The 15338-nt window shown below is 53.4% G+C and overlaps 10 protein-coding genes across 10 annotated transcripts; 5 read left to right on the top strand and 5 right to left on the bottom strand.

Annotated features, from left to right (window-relative positions):
• Positions 1–201: 201 nt before the first annotated feature.
• Positions 202–1011, bottom strand: PtrM4_031730 (phosphoglycerate mutase; the record flags this gene model as incomplete). The annotated part of the gene is made up of 3 exons (XM_001939015.1): positions 202–432; positions 474–712; positions 771–1011. 3 exons carry the CDS (start codon positions 1009–1011, stop codon positions 202–204), a joined length of 711 nt encoding a protein of 236 aa, XP_001939050.1.
• A 332-nt stretch (positions 1012–1343) lies between these two features.
• PtrM4_031720 (PRE1, 20S proteasome) lies at positions 1344–2347 on the bottom strand (the record flags this gene model as incomplete). The annotated part of the gene is made up of 4 exons (XM_066103978.1): positions 1344–1355; positions 1443–1661; positions 1721–2272; positions 2345–2347. 4 exons carry the CDS (start codon positions 2345–2347, stop codon positions 1344–1346), a joined length of 786 nt encoding a protein of 261 aa, XP_065966180.1.
• Positions 2348–3360: 1013 nt separating this feature from the next.
• PtrM4_031710 (uncharacterized protein) lies at positions 3361–4152 on the top strand (the record flags this gene model as incomplete). Its single annotated transcript, XM_001939013.2, has 1 exon — positions 3361–4152. One exon carries the CDS (start codon positions 3361–3363, stop codon positions 4150–4152), a length of 792 nt encoding a protein of 263 aa, XP_001939048.1.
• A 213-nt stretch (positions 4153–4365) lies between these two features.
• PtrM4_031700 (mitochondrial 54S ribosomal protein mL59) lies at positions 4366–4959 on the bottom strand (the record flags this gene model as incomplete). Its single annotated transcript, XM_001939012.2, has 1 exon — positions 4366–4959. One exon carries the CDS (start codon positions 4957–4959, stop codon positions 4366–4368), a length of 594 nt encoding a protein of 197 aa, XP_001939047.1.
• A 306-nt stretch (positions 4960–5265) lies between these two features.
• On the top strand, positions 5266–6060 carry PtrM4_031690 (PRE1, 20S proteasome; the record flags this gene model as incomplete). Its single annotated transcript, XM_001939011.2, has 4 exons — positions 5266–5268; positions 5323–5341; positions 5409–5860; positions 5917–6060. The coding sequence occupies 4 exons, from the start codon at positions 5266–5268 to the stop codon at positions 6058–6060; spliced, it is 618 nt and encodes a 205-aa protein (XP_001939046.1).
• A 575-nt stretch (positions 6061–6635) lies between these two features.
• On the top strand, positions 6636–8708 carry PtrM4_031680 (SrmB, Superfamily II DNA and RNA helicase; the record flags this gene model as incomplete). The annotated part of the gene is made up of 1 exon (XM_001939010.1): positions 6636–8708. The coding sequence occupies one exon, from the start codon at positions 6636–6638 to the stop codon at positions 8706–8708; it is 2073 nt and encodes a 690-aa protein (XP_001939045.1).
• Positions 8709–8940: 232 nt separating this feature from the next.
• Positions 8941–10365, bottom strand: PtrM4_031670 (Atrophin-1 multi-domain protein; the record flags this gene model as incomplete). Its single annotated transcript, XM_001939009.2, has 1 exon — positions 8941–10365. One exon carries the CDS (start codon positions 10363–10365, stop codon positions 8941–8943), a length of 1425 nt encoding a protein of 474 aa, XP_001939044.2.
• Positions 10366–10608: 243 nt separating this feature from the next.
• Positions 10609–11804, top strand: PtrM4_031660 (Methyltransf-16 multi-domain protein; the record flags this gene model as incomplete). The annotated part of the gene is made up of 3 exons (XM_066103977.1): positions 10609–11090; positions 11145–11510; positions 11576–11804. 3 exons carry the CDS (start codon positions 10609–10611, stop codon positions 11802–11804), a joined length of 1077 nt encoding a protein of 358 aa, XP_065966179.1.
• Positions 11805–12341: 537 nt separating this feature from the next.
• On the top strand, positions 12342–13943 carry PtrM4_031650 (Fungal-trans-2 domain containing protein; the record flags this gene model as incomplete). Its single annotated transcript, XM_001939007.1, has 1 exon — positions 12342–13943. One exon carries the CDS (start codon positions 12342–12344, stop codon positions 13941–13943), a length of 1602 nt encoding a protein of 533 aa, XP_001939042.1.
• Positions 13944–14065: 122 nt separating this feature from the next.
• On the bottom strand, positions 14066–15054 carry PtrM4_031640 (DapA, Dihydrodipicolinate synthase-N-acetylneuraminate lyase; the record flags this gene model as incomplete). The annotated part of the gene is made up of 2 exons (XM_066103976.1): positions 14066–14326; positions 14374–15054. The coding sequence occupies 2 exons, from the start codon at positions 15052–15054 to the stop codon at positions 14066–14068; spliced, it is 942 nt and encodes a 313-aa protein (XP_065966178.1).
• Positions 15055–15338: the final 284 nt, after the last annotated feature.

The following is a 15338-nucleotide window of genomic DNA, read 5'->3' as shown; positions in this document are numbered from 1 at the left end:
GAAGCGGCGTGGACTTAAGCTGAGGCTAGCACATGATTATGCAGAGATATGAGTGATATATGGCATCGATAAGCTTAACTCCGGGTCACTAGTAAGAAAGTGCCGCTGCCAGCACGTCATGCAATGGAAAGATAGAACACTTGTTAAATTTTACTGTTCCAGCAGCCCTCTGTTTTTCTTTTAGGTCAGTGACGACGCAGATCAAGCACTAGGCTTCTCCCCCGTCGCCTCCCCCGCAACCTTCTCTTCCCCAGCAGCCTTATCCTCAGGCGGGAAGTCTCCTTGCACAATGCCAAAAACACCGACATCACTCCTCCCCATGCCCCCACCCTTGACTTCCGTCTCCTCCCTCTCCTTCAACACACACCTTCCCTCGCTCTTCATAGCCTCTTCATCCCAGTCAAAAAGCCTCCAATCAGCATTAAAAACATCCTGTTGCAAACAGCCGTCCTCAAAAAGCCCGAATGGCTCACGACGGCAATGACGTTTTCTTTCCGCCCATACAGTTCCCTTAGCGCACTTTGTCCGCGCTCGACGATAGCTTTTTGAGTAAAAGCATATGGATTCTGGGGACCATTTGTCGTTTTATCTGGGAAGGAGGGGTCGACGGATGAGAAGTCGTATTGGGGGAATTCTTGGGATATGATGGGGATGGGCGTGCCTGTGTCACAGGGTTTATCGGCGTTTTCTTGCCAGAGGGCAGAGGGTAGGACTGCAGTATTCAAATTTAGTCCATGCTCTTGGCACATGTTTCCATGATTGAGACGTACCAGGAACACCCTTTTTGATCAGCCAGTCCAAACCAATAGTCGCAGTTTGTAGTGTGCGCCTCTGAGCGCTCACAACAATGAGGTCGATTTGATTGCCAATATTACTTTTCTTGAGACTTTCTTGTAGCTCACGGCTTTGCTGTTCGCCGAGTTGGGTAAGAGGAGGATCGCGGATGGACCAGTCGTTTGTGGCGTTGTGCTCGGCCTGGGCGTGGCGGATGAGTACGAGTGTGGGTGGCATGGTGGAGTGGTGGATGCTGCAATTGCAATTGGGGCAGGGGAGAAGAGGGAAATGACTTGTGCGACACGAAGGCTGTTGTATAGAGGGATTTGGTTGCAAGCAATCTGTTTACTGCATGGCCGCGATGGCGATTTGCACATGACGCACTAGTGGGGCACATGTTCCTGCCACTGTAGCGAACGGGAAGCAGGTTTGGTGGCAATTGATGGCACTCGACTCTTGGAGATGCCATGCATGTTATATTGTTCATTTGATCGTCAAGGGGGTGAGAGCGACTCGTGAATGCATCGTGACCGTCTATGCAGTGCAATGCAGCCGCGTCATGATGATATCTACTCCTCCATCTTCTCCTCGTCGTCGTCATCGTCGTCGTCGCCCTCGAGCGCCTTCTTGGCCAGCTTTTCAGCCTCATCCCGAATTTCCTTTGGAACTTCCTCATGCCTGCCCTTGGTGGGCCCGTCGAGACTGCTGATCCACGTCATCTCAAGCTCGAATTCCTTGTCCTTGCTGTCGTCGTGTGCGACGTAGATGATGCGTGCGGCTTCCTTGACACCTTCCTCTAGTGACAGCTTTCCCTCGGCGAGGTTCAGCTTCTCGAGCTCCGACTTGGCCACCTGGCGGCCTTTGCCTGTAGCTGCACCGTAGTAGCCCTGTGCAGATTAGTCCTTGTTCCTTGGGTGAAGCATGCATAGTATGCGTATATACATACCCAGTACAAGCCGCTGGGCTCGATCATGTAGAGTGACGGTCCGCCGTGTTTTGCGCCTTCCTTCTTGCCCCCTGAACCAACACCGGGCCCCGAGCCGACTTGGCCATCTACGGGCAGCTCAGCCTCCGAGTCCCAGCCTGCAATGATGGCGGTTATGCCAAAGGGACGCACGCTCGAGTACAGCGTGTATGCCTGTGCGTAGCTGCCCATGCGGTCGGCAAGCGATGATGACGGAATGGGGGCCTTGTAGAGTTGTCGCCATTGCGCAGCCTCATCGCGGGCTCGGGACACAAAGTGGCGACCGTCCGGGAGGAGACCTGAAGACACGATGCCCATGTTGCGGTCCACGGTCGCTATCCGCTTGTTCGCGCCTGGCTTGAGAAGCTTGCTGCTGATGAGCTTCTCAAGCGCGAGCACCACGCCGTCCTTGCACTTGATGCCGACTGCTGTGCCGCCATTCTCTACCGCCTTGACTGCGTATTCGACCTGGAAGTTACGACCATCGGGCGAGAAGACCGAGTTTGACAGATCGTAGCCTGTGCCTATTGACGTCTAACAAGATGCTCAGTTCAGCTTGCTACCTTGCACTGTGCCCGCAACACAGGCGAGGGGGGATTTGTTTACCATGGTGGGCCGTGTTGGGGTTGAAAACGGCTCTCTGTACTTTTCCGACTACCAAGCAATTGTCTGGCTCACAAGATGCAAGTTCAATATCCCCTTGTCCCGCACGTCGTGTTTGTGATGGTGTGTAATTCTGCGATTCGGCAATTCCAGCTACTGCCTAGGTCGTGTATCTGCGCAAGCTCCCCCCCGGGCCCCCCAGTACGTAGCTCACTAGCGTGCCAAGCACATCCATGGATGCCCGGCCCCGTCACGGCGAGCCATCACCTGGGCACCGACATACCTACACATCTGATGAGTTGTCGTCCCCGCGGCCCGGAATTGAGCCTTTATTTTCTACCTCTAGACACTCTTCATTGGCCATCAACTGACTAGCCCAACAAGTTGGGTTTCAGCTTCGTCACTAATTGGACTGTGGGCGACAAAATTATCAGAATCATCCCGCCTTCACGCATGACCCGCCAGCGCGCTATACTCGACGGTACATAAGGAACCACGACAACGCCGCTGCTACTTTCACCTGCTGACCTCTCTTCACCCTCGATATCATCCTCGCCTTGCCGTGCTATCTCTGTTTGTTTCCTCCTCACAAAGGCGCCCTTGTCCTTCCATCTGCCTCAATACCGTCAGCGCCCAACCCACGTGCCAAGACTTGCTCTCTATTCAAGACCAAAATCAGCACCATCCCTCTATTTGTCTTGTTCACCATTGCTCATAGTTTTACAAAACAGCTGAGAGTATTACTCGGCCCCTTGACTCATTCGCAACCTCAACCCGGCTTAACAGAAGCTACCCCTCCATAGCGGCTTGCTGTTGGACATGCAGATGCTACAACACCACTGTATCTGCACCTACAACACACCCATACTCTACAGTCCTTTGGCCTTTTCACAAAACATTGCGTGCTCTCACGTAAGCTCATGCCCCTCCAGCATGGGCATGTACTGACATTTACATGATAGTGCGGGGCAATATCTACGGGCATTAACGTGCAGGGGAAAGCAAAAGAAGACGCGAACATGCAACAAGACGAGCTTGCCAGGCTGTTCTCAGCCAACATGAACCTGTCGCACGTCACTGTACAGCCAATCCAGGCACAGGCGCCTCAGGAACAAGAGCAGGCACCCAAGCAAATCGTGTATGCTTCCCAGCACTACACTCACTCGCACCATGTCCCTCTTCGCAGTACTTCTGAGCCTGCCATGAAGACGCAAATCACATCCTCAGACCTAGCAGCTGTGCTCTTGAGGAACAGCATCGACCCTACCCTCTTGTTCCCGTCCCAGATGGATCTCTTCCAAAACGCAGACGACGACCAGCGTCTACGTCTCCTCGAGCTGTGGCGTATATCCCCCCCGACAGGCCGTCAAGGCCACCCAGCAGGTACCGACTACAACATGTCGAGACAGCTCTATGACTGGCCTCCCACTAGTCTGGCCCAAGAAGAAGCAATGGCGAAGCTTAGGTACGAGAAGCAGCAAACCGAGTTGGCGCAGCAAGAGGCTATTCAGCAGCATCAGCAACAGCTAGAGCAGAGTATGGGCACTGCAAACGTGGAGCCGTACATGTCGTCTGGATATGAGATGATGGCTAGGCGTGAGTACGAAGAGTCGATGCGGGCGGATACTCCGGTCGAGGAGATGAAGTACAACCAGGCCACCGATCCCGTGTACAACAACACTGGCAACAACGGTCTTTGGCAAAAGCAAGTCGGTAGCGTTTCAGACATGGAAAACAACTACGGGGCATATGCTTATAGGCGGGAATATGGACTAGACGTGAGCTACGGCGATGAGGAGATGGTCATGTGAAGGCCAGTGTCGAGAGATATGGCCAAGAGGAACAGGGGCGAGTTGATGCACATGGGAGGCATGCGTGGTCAGATAGATTTCCTACATTATACCCAGACGCATTTGAATTCCAAACAGCATGGACATTATTGTCATCATTGTACCAGGTCTTTTTTTTGGTGGGGAATATGGTATATTTGATTGCAAGTCATGTGGACTCGAGCAGTAGCCAGCCTATTTTGCCCTTCCGCTCGGCCAGGCCTTCCAGCCTCTTCCGTGACCCTTTTGCTTCCATTCCTGGATCAAAGCTGGCATGTTTAGCATAGCCTGCCGTCTCATTTCCAGGCGTCCCTTGAGTGTTCGCTCCCAGAGCTTTCCCTTGACCTTCTGCCCTTCACCCGTGCCCTTGACTTGCAGCCCCCTCTCTATCCTTCTACGCTCTTTCTCTCCAGGTTTCTTGATGGTCCATGGTAGTAGGTCGACGACACCGTGCTGGGAAGCGAGTTTGACCAAATCGGCTTGTTTTCGCAGGCCATAGGCTGGCGACTGCCATCGCCCTGTCGCGAAGTTCTTGTGTGGGAGGAACGGGTTGGGGTAGGGTAGGTCATGTGCTTCTGGCGGTATGTTTGAATTTAAGGGCGCGGTTGAGGGTGTGGGTGTGGATGTGGGTGGTGATATCGCTGTCGTGTCGGCGGTTGCGCCTGCCGTTGGCGATGCAAGTTGGGATGCGAGACTGGGAAAGAGCGAGGGCGGGGGGTACTTTTGAAAAAAGTTCAGCAAGCGTGGCGGTAATGACTTTGCGACTTGGACGGGTTTTTGGGCTGCCATGGTGGTGTTGGTCGTGGCAATTGGGCTGAAGCCGTGTGTCGAGTGTGGGTAAATGGAGAGAATGGGGTCCATGTCAAAAGTTACAATTGCCAAGACGGGTTTAAGCTACCCAAGCGCAAGGTAACTAGAGGATGCAGGGTGGAGCTTGCTCGCGCCGCCGCCGCGTATCGAGCCTGTTACCTGAACATCACAAATCCCGACAACACCACAGCGTGGAATCCATATCACGCTTGCACTTGCTTGAATCTGTTCTCATTGCTGCAGCTGTCACTAAGCTTCACTTCACTTTGCATCCTATCCACAACCATGGTAAGCACCCTTACCACCCCCGCCTTGACCTCTGTTCCTAGCTAACAGCTGCAGTCGTCACCGTTCTCCATCAGTACGCTTCCACATACCCGACCCCGCACACATACACTCGCACGCACAAACCTCTAATGACTGAACAGACGGCGGCGCCTGTGTAGCAATGGTGGGCAAAGATTGCGTAGCCATAGCATGCGACCTGCGCCTCGGCATGCAAGCCCTCACCGTGTCCAACAACTTCCCCAAGATCTTCCAGTACGGCGATGTCTTCTTGGGCCTCACTGGCCTTGCTACCGACGTGTCCACCGTGTCCGACCTGTTCCGCTACAAGGTCAACATGTACCGTCTCCGCGAAGAACGCAACATCAGCCCCCAGACCATGGCGAACCTCGTAAGCTCGAGCCTGTACGAGAAACGATTCGGGCCATACTTCATTAGCCCCGTTATTGCGGGTATCAATCAGACTAGCGGCAAGCCCTTCATCTGCGGTTTTGACAGCATTGGGTGCATCGACTTTGCAAAGGACTTTATTGTCAGCGGCACAGCGAGCGACCAGCTGTTCGGAACTTGTGAAGGGCTGTGGGAGCCAGATCTAGTGCGTCCAAACAAAGTCCCACAAGCAGTCCTACTATTACTCACAAATCATAACAGGGCCCAGAGGATCTGTTCGAGACCATTTCGCAGGCGCTGCTCAATGCCGTCGACCGAGACGCACTCTCTGGCTGGGGCGCGCACGTCTACATCATCGAGAAGGACAAGGTGACCAAGCGGTTACTCAAGGGTAGGCAGGATTGAGAGAGAGGAGGACATGGCACGCAGCAGCGTACGACTATGTGTTACGAGCTACGATGGATATCCTGGCATGCCAGAGGACTGTCTCGGTACTGTAATTTGTCCGTGAACATGACCACGCAATCTTCCAGGGGCTACGTGCTGCTTGGGGGACGCAGTCCAGAGCGGTAATGCAGTAGCTTCTCAAATAAGATATATCTACCCACACTTCTCCGACGTCACAAGAGCGTGTATATGCTTGCAAGAAAGACCACTAATGCTTTCACTCACGAGATAAATCAAATCTAGTTGGTAACGAACGTTCCCACGCTTTAAATACAGCACTGCTTCTAGATTAAGATTACAAATTGTTGTTCTCCGACAGCTGATCCACACACTGTTTATTTACTATCGTGGTCTAGAGTGTGGAACCTGGGGTTACAGACCGCTATCGATAAGCGTTGTGCACGTGATCATGTGTTGCCTTAGTGTCCATCGCCGCATAGTACGTCGCGAAACTTCAAACACTATTCCAGGCTTGCACACTCACACCTCGAGCTCACCTCCACAGCCCTCACACCCGGAGACCACTCCCAGCCATGCCTGCCGCCATTCCGTCGGCGCGGAAGCTGCCGCCGAGTATCGACGACATACTCAAAGCTAAGCGGGAGAAGGAAGCTGCTGAGGCCAAACCCAGGTTCATTCCTCGGGCGGAAAGAGAGCGCATTGCCTTGGAGAAAAGGAAAAAAGAAGTCGAGGATGCGCAGAAAAAGCGGGAGGGGCTATCGGGTGGTGATGATCGCGCATGGAAACCGCAACACGATACTCGTCCGCCCACCGGTCCACGATCCATGCGCGAGGCGCCAACGGGGCCTCGACATGAGCGCAGGAACGATAACATGGCACCTCCACCGTTGCCCGACAAGAAGCACGGGAAACGGCCGGCGGACGAGAACCCTGAGGCGGCATTGATCAGGCAACGGTACATGGGCCCAGAGCAAAATCAATCCACCTTTTCGGCCAAGAAGAAGCGCAAGAGGACTACAGAGAAGAAGTTCAACTTTGAATGGAACGAAGAAGAGGACACCAGCCAAGACTACAATCCCATCTATCAGCAAAAGGCCGAGGTCAGCTTCCGACTTGGCGGCTTCTCCGACGAAGTCACAGACGCAGCTAGGCAGAAGATGATTGAGGCCATTATCGAGCGGGACCCCGAGAACGGCAGAGCACGTGCCGAACAACTGCGCGAGATGGAGCGGCGGCGAAAGGAAAAGGGTGGGCGCTCACAACTGGACAAACACTGGAGCGAGAAGAGACTGGAGAATATGCGCGAGCGTGACTGGCGTATCTTCAAAGAGGACTTCCAAATTGCTACTAAGGGAGGCTCAATACCAAATCCCATGCGCAACTGGCAAGAAGCTGGGCTTCCAGATCAGCTTATGCGTATTGTCGACCAGGTCGGGTACACGGAGCCCACGCCTATCCAACGTGCTGCCATACCCATCGCCTTGCAATGCCGAGATCTCATCGGTGTCGCTAAAACAGGTTCAGGTAAAACTGCTGCTTTCCTTCTACCACTGCTTGCATACATTTCACAACTACCTCCTCTTGATGCAATCAACCGTCACGATGGCCCGTATGCGCTCATCCTGGCACCCACTCGTGAATTGGCGCAACAAATTGAAGAGGAAGCACGCAAGTTTGCCACGCCACTAGGGTTCAGAACTGCTGTCTTAGTCGGTGGTCATTCCATCGAAGAACAGTCATTCCAAATGCGTGACGGCGCCGAAATCATCATCGCGACGCCTGGTCGTCTGAACGACTGCATCGAGCGCCGCGTTCTTGTACTCAGTCAATGCACGTACGTCATCATGGATGAAGCCGACAGGATGATCGACATGGGTTTCGAAGAGCCTGTCAACAAAATCCTCGCTGCGCTGCCCGTCAACAATGAGAAACCTGACACGGAGGAGGCCGAAGATGCCGATGCCATGAAACGTGGATTATATCGCCAAACCATGATGTACACAGCTACTATGCCACCGGCACTTGAGCGAATAGCAAAGCAATACTCGCGTCGTCCGGCCATTGTTACCATTGGTAATTTGGGCGAGGCTACTGACACGGTCGAGCAACGCGTCGAGTTCATCCAAGGAGAAGAAAAGCGCAAGAAACGACTCCAAGAAATCCTCACATCTGGCGAGTTTGCACCACCCATCATCGTCTTCGTCAACATCAAACGCAATTGCGACGCCATCGCCCGCGACATCAAACACATGGGTTTCTCGTCTGCTACTATGCACGGATCCAAGACGCAGGAACAGCGTGAGGCAGCACTTGCCGCTTTGAAGTCTGGACAAACCAATGTCCTCGTTGCAACGGATTTGGCAGGCCGTGGAATTGATATTCCAGACGTTTCTCTTGTGGTGAATTTCAACATGCCCAGCAGCATTGAAGCCTATACCCATCGCATTGGTCGTACAGGTCGTCAAGACAAAAAGGGTACTGCAATTACCTTTTGGGGCAACGAAGATGCGGATGTGCTGTACGACTTGAAACAGATACTCACAAAGAGCAATCTTAGCAAGGTGCCTGAGGACTTGAGGAAGCACGAGGCGGCCCAACAAAAGGGCAAGAAGAGAGGGGAGGTCATGGGCAAGAATATTACTTAGCGAGCATGGCGCGGCGAGAGATTGTGGGGCTCTGCGTTGGTGATGGTTGGGATGAGACATCAGCAAGGGGTGATTTTCGATGGACATGGTTGTTTTAGCCAGTGCGGATAGATGAATTGTGTGGCCGCACTCTCCCGAGATGATGATCAAACAGACAAGGCCAAGTTTAGTCCATGGCCTAGTTCAAGTGCTAGCTAGTTGATGAATTGTAGGTAAAAATACACGCTGGTCACTACCCATGCCCAAAGTTGGGCAATCTCGCTGGTACAAACGCTTCTCCACGTACCCCTTCCTCGCTCGTCTCGGCCCTCAGCGACAAGGGCCGAGTCGGGGTAACGACCTTGCTCGAATAATCGCTCTCGTCAACATAAAAGGCACTGCTATCCGGCATCGTCTGGGCGTCTATGAAACTAGGAAATGGGGTAGGGTCATGTAGGTCGTGTTCAGACTCGCTAGCTGGGGTAGGTAGCAGCGGGGAGAAGATAGGATCCACTGCCGCCATTGGGGCTTGTGTGGGCGAGGGCAAAGGATGCGGTGTAGTGATGGTGGATGGGTCCGGTGCGAGGCCACGTTTAACGGCAAGTTGGTGTGCGTCGTGGCGTTTGCGGTGGACTGCGACTTCCTCGTCGATACGGAGACGGTCCTCTTCTTTCTGGAGGTCGGCCAGGGTGGGAGTGTCAAGCTCGGAGATTGTCGCTGCTGTGTTGCGGGAGGAGACTGTACGGGAGGACAGGCGTGAGGCAGAGGGTCGCTTGGTCGTGGTCTTGGTGTTACTGGTGCTTGAGCGGGCTTTGTTGCTGCTGGCGGCATCTTCATTCCATTGGCCGGTGGTGCGGCGCTCGAGGGCAATGGTGAACTCATCATCGAGCGGGACGGCGTCTTCCAGCTCGTCTTCGCTCGGGAAGATGTCGCCACGCGAACTCAGCGAGTCGGTCGTGTGGCCCGACGTGTGTGTGTCACTGCGCTGTCTACGGTGGCGCCTGGCCTTGTGTTCGCGGGGGTTGAGGGGGTCGAGCGCATCCTCGTCGCTGTCCTCGATCAAGGCCTGTTCCTCGTCAAGACTGTGTCGTGCGGCGCCTGGATGGTCAGTCAGGTCGGCGGCAGAGGGTTTGTACCGCAGCGCCTTTGCGCCAATTCTAAACGGCAGTCGGCCTAGAAAGCCAAAGTACGAGGAACTCGGTATCAGCGTCGGATCCTGGGCGGCGTCGCGCGGCACGGCGGTGCTCTTGCGTCGCGGGCCATTGTATCGTGTATCGCGGTTGCGGTTGCGCTGTCCATAGCTCATGGCACGCTGTCGGCCGGGCTGCGCGGTTGCGCCATAGTTTGCCGCCCCGCCTAGGAAGCGGTCGAGGTTGTCGCTGCCCCAGCCGAGCAGCCCATCGCTCTCGTCTTGCTCCCAGTCGTCATAAAAGTCGAAGCTGACTTCTGCCCGGCCCCGGGAACGGCCGTGGTGACGCCGGCGGTCGTTGTGACCTGGGAAGCATGGCGCCGTGCACGCCTTGACACATTGGCTAATCGATGAGAAGCACGGGTTGACGTAACGCTGCGTGAAGCCGTAGATGTTCTCCTGCGCCGATTCGTTTGCGTGCTCGAGGTTGTCGGTGATGTGCTGTAGCGTGCGATTCCACCGGGGATCGCTGCGCCGGTACATGACCATGGCAATACCAGCAAGACAAGGTGGGACAAAAGTAGCTGAGTTTGGCTGGCAGCGACGCGCTGCGAATGCGACTGCGCATCGACGTTGGCTATACAATTCGGTTGTGTGAGTGCATCTACAAGACGCCCGGGTTGCGCCGTTGAGCCCGGCTGTTGGCGTCGAGGTATGACGATATAGCCATGTTCATGCTTGGGCCGACATTCCTCTTCTAACCCACCCCCACCCCCACCCCTACACCTCACTATGCGCTACGTTCGCTTCCTCAAAACGCCACGCATATTGTCGGAAAAGGGCACATCAAGGCCTCACCTTCATTGTCTAATCACTATCACATCAGACCTCGGTGATTCATTTCTGCCATACGACATCAAGCTAGCAGCTGAGCTTCTAGCCTGTACAAATACCGACCAACATGTCGTCGTCGTCTGGAAGACTGTGCAATGGTCCAGTGGCATGCGGAGTCTTCCCATTACACTTCCGCTGCCCAGTTCTTACCTACCCTCGTCACTGTTGCGCGTTAAAATAGGCCTTGACCCTAAACAGCCCCATGACGAGTACGCAGCCCTCTTAGAACGAGATGCCCAAGGTGTTGTATCGGCCTGGAGTCCACCTTTCACCCAACATGTCGCGGCCGTCAAGCTAGTCGAGAGACGCTTCAAGCTCCCAAACGAGCCCACCATCAGCATCTGGGAAGAGACTGGAGAGAGTATAGCGAGGCATCTCTGGTAATCCCGGAAAATCTCTACAACGCCCCACCATTCACTGATGCTGGCTTCAAGGGACGCCGGCATCACACTCTCCTGCCAACTCACAGACCTCAAAGATCCAAATACGGACATGGCGAGGGCTTTGCTTCCAACCCCACCAACATCTACTTTTCGCATCCTCGAACTGGGAACTGGCTGCGGCATGGTGGGCATCACGCTCGCCCAAATTTTACCGTATGCCAAAGTGCTTCTGACAGATCTGCCATTGGCCCAAGACATTGCCCAACGCAACATTGACCAGGCTTCCCAAGCACAAAGTCTCTCCCTCCGGTTCTTGGCACTGGATTGGGATGTAGACCTACCATCTCAACTACCGCCTGCTTCGCTCTCTGTCGACTTGGTCATCGCGGCCGATTGTACATACAATGCAGATAGCAGGTACGTCGCCTTGTCATCACGACGTGATGAAACATTTCTGAACATGTATCTCTGATCCTACGCAGCCCATCCTTAGTGCGCACTTTGGTCCGCCTAGCTGAATCGAGTCCAAATGTCATCGTAGCCATTGCGATGAAGATGCGCCACTCGAGCGAGCAAGTCTTCTTTGGTCTCATGCAACGTGCAGGATTTGTGGAGACGGCCTACTTGAAGTTTCCACTTCCGGGAGACGTCCAAGTCGGGGAAGAGATGGTTCATCTGCATGTTTACAGGAAGCTTGTACCAGATACCTGACGTATGCCAACATCTTCTCTGGCGCACGCCAACAAAATAGTAGCCGGAACGATACCGCTTCTATAATATTACTAGGAGTCTGGCAGGACGTTGTCTCCAGGACTCTCTGACTCGCTAGCGCCGATGGTCATTGGTGCCCACAAACACTGTTTATCCATACTATGTTCCCCATGCAATTCCTCCGATATATCATCCACCCGGCGCATTGGCTACGTGGCTCATCATCATATTCCGTTATTGCTGTCTACATATGTCGCCACCACATATACAATATTCGCCGCGACCAGCCACGTCTGCATCGGTGTCAGTCGCGCCGCGTCCTGCTCGCTCAAAAAACGGCTGCAATGCCTGCCGGTACGCAGTCATCCCCCGTTGACGACTCATGATGCTGACCAAGATAGGAGAAGGAAAGTGCGCTGCAATGAACAGCGGCCGCGCTGTTCTCACTGTGAAAGACTCAATTTGGACTGTACATGGCATCGGGCCCCACCCGCGACCCGCATCCCCACCACTACTACTACACAATCTCATTCACTGATGGCTAGCACTCCCAGCGGACACCAACTGTCCTTCGTACCCGGATTATTACCCTTTGAGGGAAATAACTTCGGTTTCGACTTCCCGACGCTGGGACCTTTGAGCATGGGCACTTGGGACGAAGCCATGCTACTGAGTCCTAGTTCATGGCCTACCGACTCGCCAGTTGCAAACGTACCCGTTGATCGCGTTCCGCAACCCATCCTTCACCCCAGCTATGCTTCCAGATCCTCAGGTCCACCCATAGAAGTCGCTTCTATGGCAAGAAATGCCACCTGTGATCTGCCAGATAGACCTTGTCAATCCTCGATATCGCCCTTTCCATCCGGAATTACCAACCATGGAACTGGAAACGAAGAGTTTCTTCTGAATGCATTTCTACAAATGTTGATGCCGCCAATCTTGACGCCGGTAGAGGTGGGGCCTAAATGGGCCTCCACTCGTGCCTTTTTTGGTACCATGGCCACAGAAAGTCCACTCGTGAAGAGTGCCATAGTAGCCTTTGCTGCAATGCAAATGCAGAGGAATGAAATGGGAGACGAAGCTGGAAAGGTTGATTGGAGGCCATTGTATGATCACGCAGCCAGACAGTTGTCAAGTCGCCTGGCAAAGATACGCGTGAGTGGAGATGGTGAAAGCGCAAAGTCCGAACTCCGGTACATTCTCGCTTCCATCTTTCTCCTTACGTATACTGATCTGCTCATGGAAACCCTACCTCGGGCCCATGCCAACCTCCGAGAAGCCTACTCACTCATTCAAAACGCAAACAAAACTACCTTTTCGACCTCGGACCGCCGTTTGATCTCCTGGATACGTCTCCTCGATGCACGTGCTGTATCGACTGCTGGAGGAGAGGGTCTTTTCTTAGCGGATACGGATGAGTCCCTTTTCGATGCATCACCTGCCGCCAACCCCTCTTCCGAGACAGACACGTCAGACACCGAAGTCGAAGAGATCCTGTTCGATGTGTTATATCACCCTGGCATAGTCTTCTACCAAAAGACCCAATCATTCGCCGGCCGCATTACCAAGCTCGACCCCTGGCACCGTAGCCGAGGTACTGTACAAGACGAAACCGAAGTTATGGCGTTCGGTGCGCAAATCTCAAAAGATCTTCACGAGCTCTACAACCAACGACCTGCACTTATGGACCATGCTGTTGCAGGAGACCTAGAAAAGTCTTTAGCCAAGAACCTTGCTGGTGCATTGGCAAGAAGCTTCAGGACTTATCTTGCCAACTATTATGCTTCATTTTTACACTTGCATCGTGTGGCATACGTGCAGTATCCCAGGACAAAAGACGTTGATATAGCTATTGCAAATATCAGGCGATTGTGTCATCTCATGATACAGACGGACGAGAGTCTTCCAGTCAATGTGCTGTGGCCACTGCTAATGTGGGGCTGTGAAGAGGAGGATGGTGATGAACGCCGTTGGATTACGAAAGCTATCCGGAGCCTAGAGGGAATAGCGACAAATGCAAAAGCAACAGCAGATTTATTGCTTGAGGTACAGAGGAGACAAGATGAAGGCAATACACGTGTAGACGTACGGCGAGTTAGCCAGGAGTATTTTGCCGCAAATCACTTTGCTATCGTCTGATTGCTCTATTGTGGACACCCAGATGCACAGCCGGCGCTGTATTCCCATAATCAAATCCACGGAGGTATCCCATCACCCGCGATCAACCAAACGCTTAATTCTGCCATCTTCATACCATGCGATTATAGTTCCGCTTCAGTATTATCCAACACAGATACCTGCTTCACAACCCAAGCCTTCTTGTCGTCATCTGTATACCGAGGATATGGTCGCCGACAATCGGCGCTGGAATCGGGATATCCAAGTTTGTGTGCAACTGCGTACTTTGTACCGTTTATACCGCTTTTGCCGAAGCCCCATTCGCTGACTGATAGCTTGATTTGAAGTGCGGAGGCGCGTTCGTGCTGACCAGATTGATAAAGAGAGTACATCTGGATGCAAGACTAGAATGTATTAGTCGGCGAGTGTTCTGGTTGGGGGCATGACGTACCTTTGGGTATAAGTTGGCCACTCCCGTGATACATCCCACCCCCCCTACACTGAGAGCCGGAATGAGCCAATCACTTTGACCAGCCAGCGCAACAAACTCCGACTTGTCGAACGAAGCGCTTATTCTAGCCACTTTTGCAATACCACCGCATGTCAACTTTATCGCCACAATGTTTTGATGCTTGCCCAGGATGTTCAGCATCTCGGAATTGATGTCCAGCCCTGCAACCACGTTTGGAAAGTTATACAGAACAATTGGCACCGGAGATGCATCAGCCAGCTCTTGGAAATAGCTCACAATAGCGTCCTGGTTCATGGCAAAATGAAAATAACTTGGCACAAGCGCCAAGTAAAACGATGCGCCAGCTTCCTTTGCCTCGATAGTCTGCTGTATGGCATCTCGAGTACAACCTGCAACACCACCGAGCGTTATGGGTAGATCATCACGACCGAGGCGCTGGGCAATACTCCGGGCGGTTTGTACAAGCTTCGTCTTTTCGGAGGAGCAGAGGGTTGCCGCTTCGCCATTTGTGCCGGCAATGACGATACCATGGAGACCGGATGAGATGAGGAAGGTGAAGTGGGCCTCCTGGGTAGCCCAGTCAATTTCTTGGGAGGCGGTGGGCTGGAAGAAGGTTAAGGATGGTACGTGGATTCCTGGGGGAAAGGCATAGGAAGACATGATGGGGGTGGTGGGGGGGTTCTGGGACTGGATTAATTAGGCGATTCGGTTGGCTTTGGGAAGTGTTTCATCTTTACAAGATTGTATGAGTATCGTACAATTAGATCTAATATACAAAATCTGTAGTTTTTCTTAGGAGGGATACGGTGGAATCTTGGGATAAGTTAGGATTGCGGAATCGCTCAACTCCATCTGCCACCACCTCGCGATGTGTCCCGACACTGTGACGTACGCGAACATCCATGGCATCGGTGTGGAACCTGTGGACGTGCCCATCGGCTATT

The sequence above is a fragment of the Pyrenophora tritici-repentis genome, chromosome 1, assembly GCF_003171515.1.
Source record: "Pyrenophora tritici-repentis strain M4 chromosome 1, whole genome shotgun sequence".
NCBI classification, from domain to species: Eukaryota; Fungi; Ascomycota; class Dothideomycetes; order Pleosporales; family Pleosporaceae; genus Pyrenophora; species Pyrenophora tritici-repentis.
Note: the sequence above shows the minus strand (reverse complement) of the source record. Positions and strands in the feature narration are given on the sequence as shown.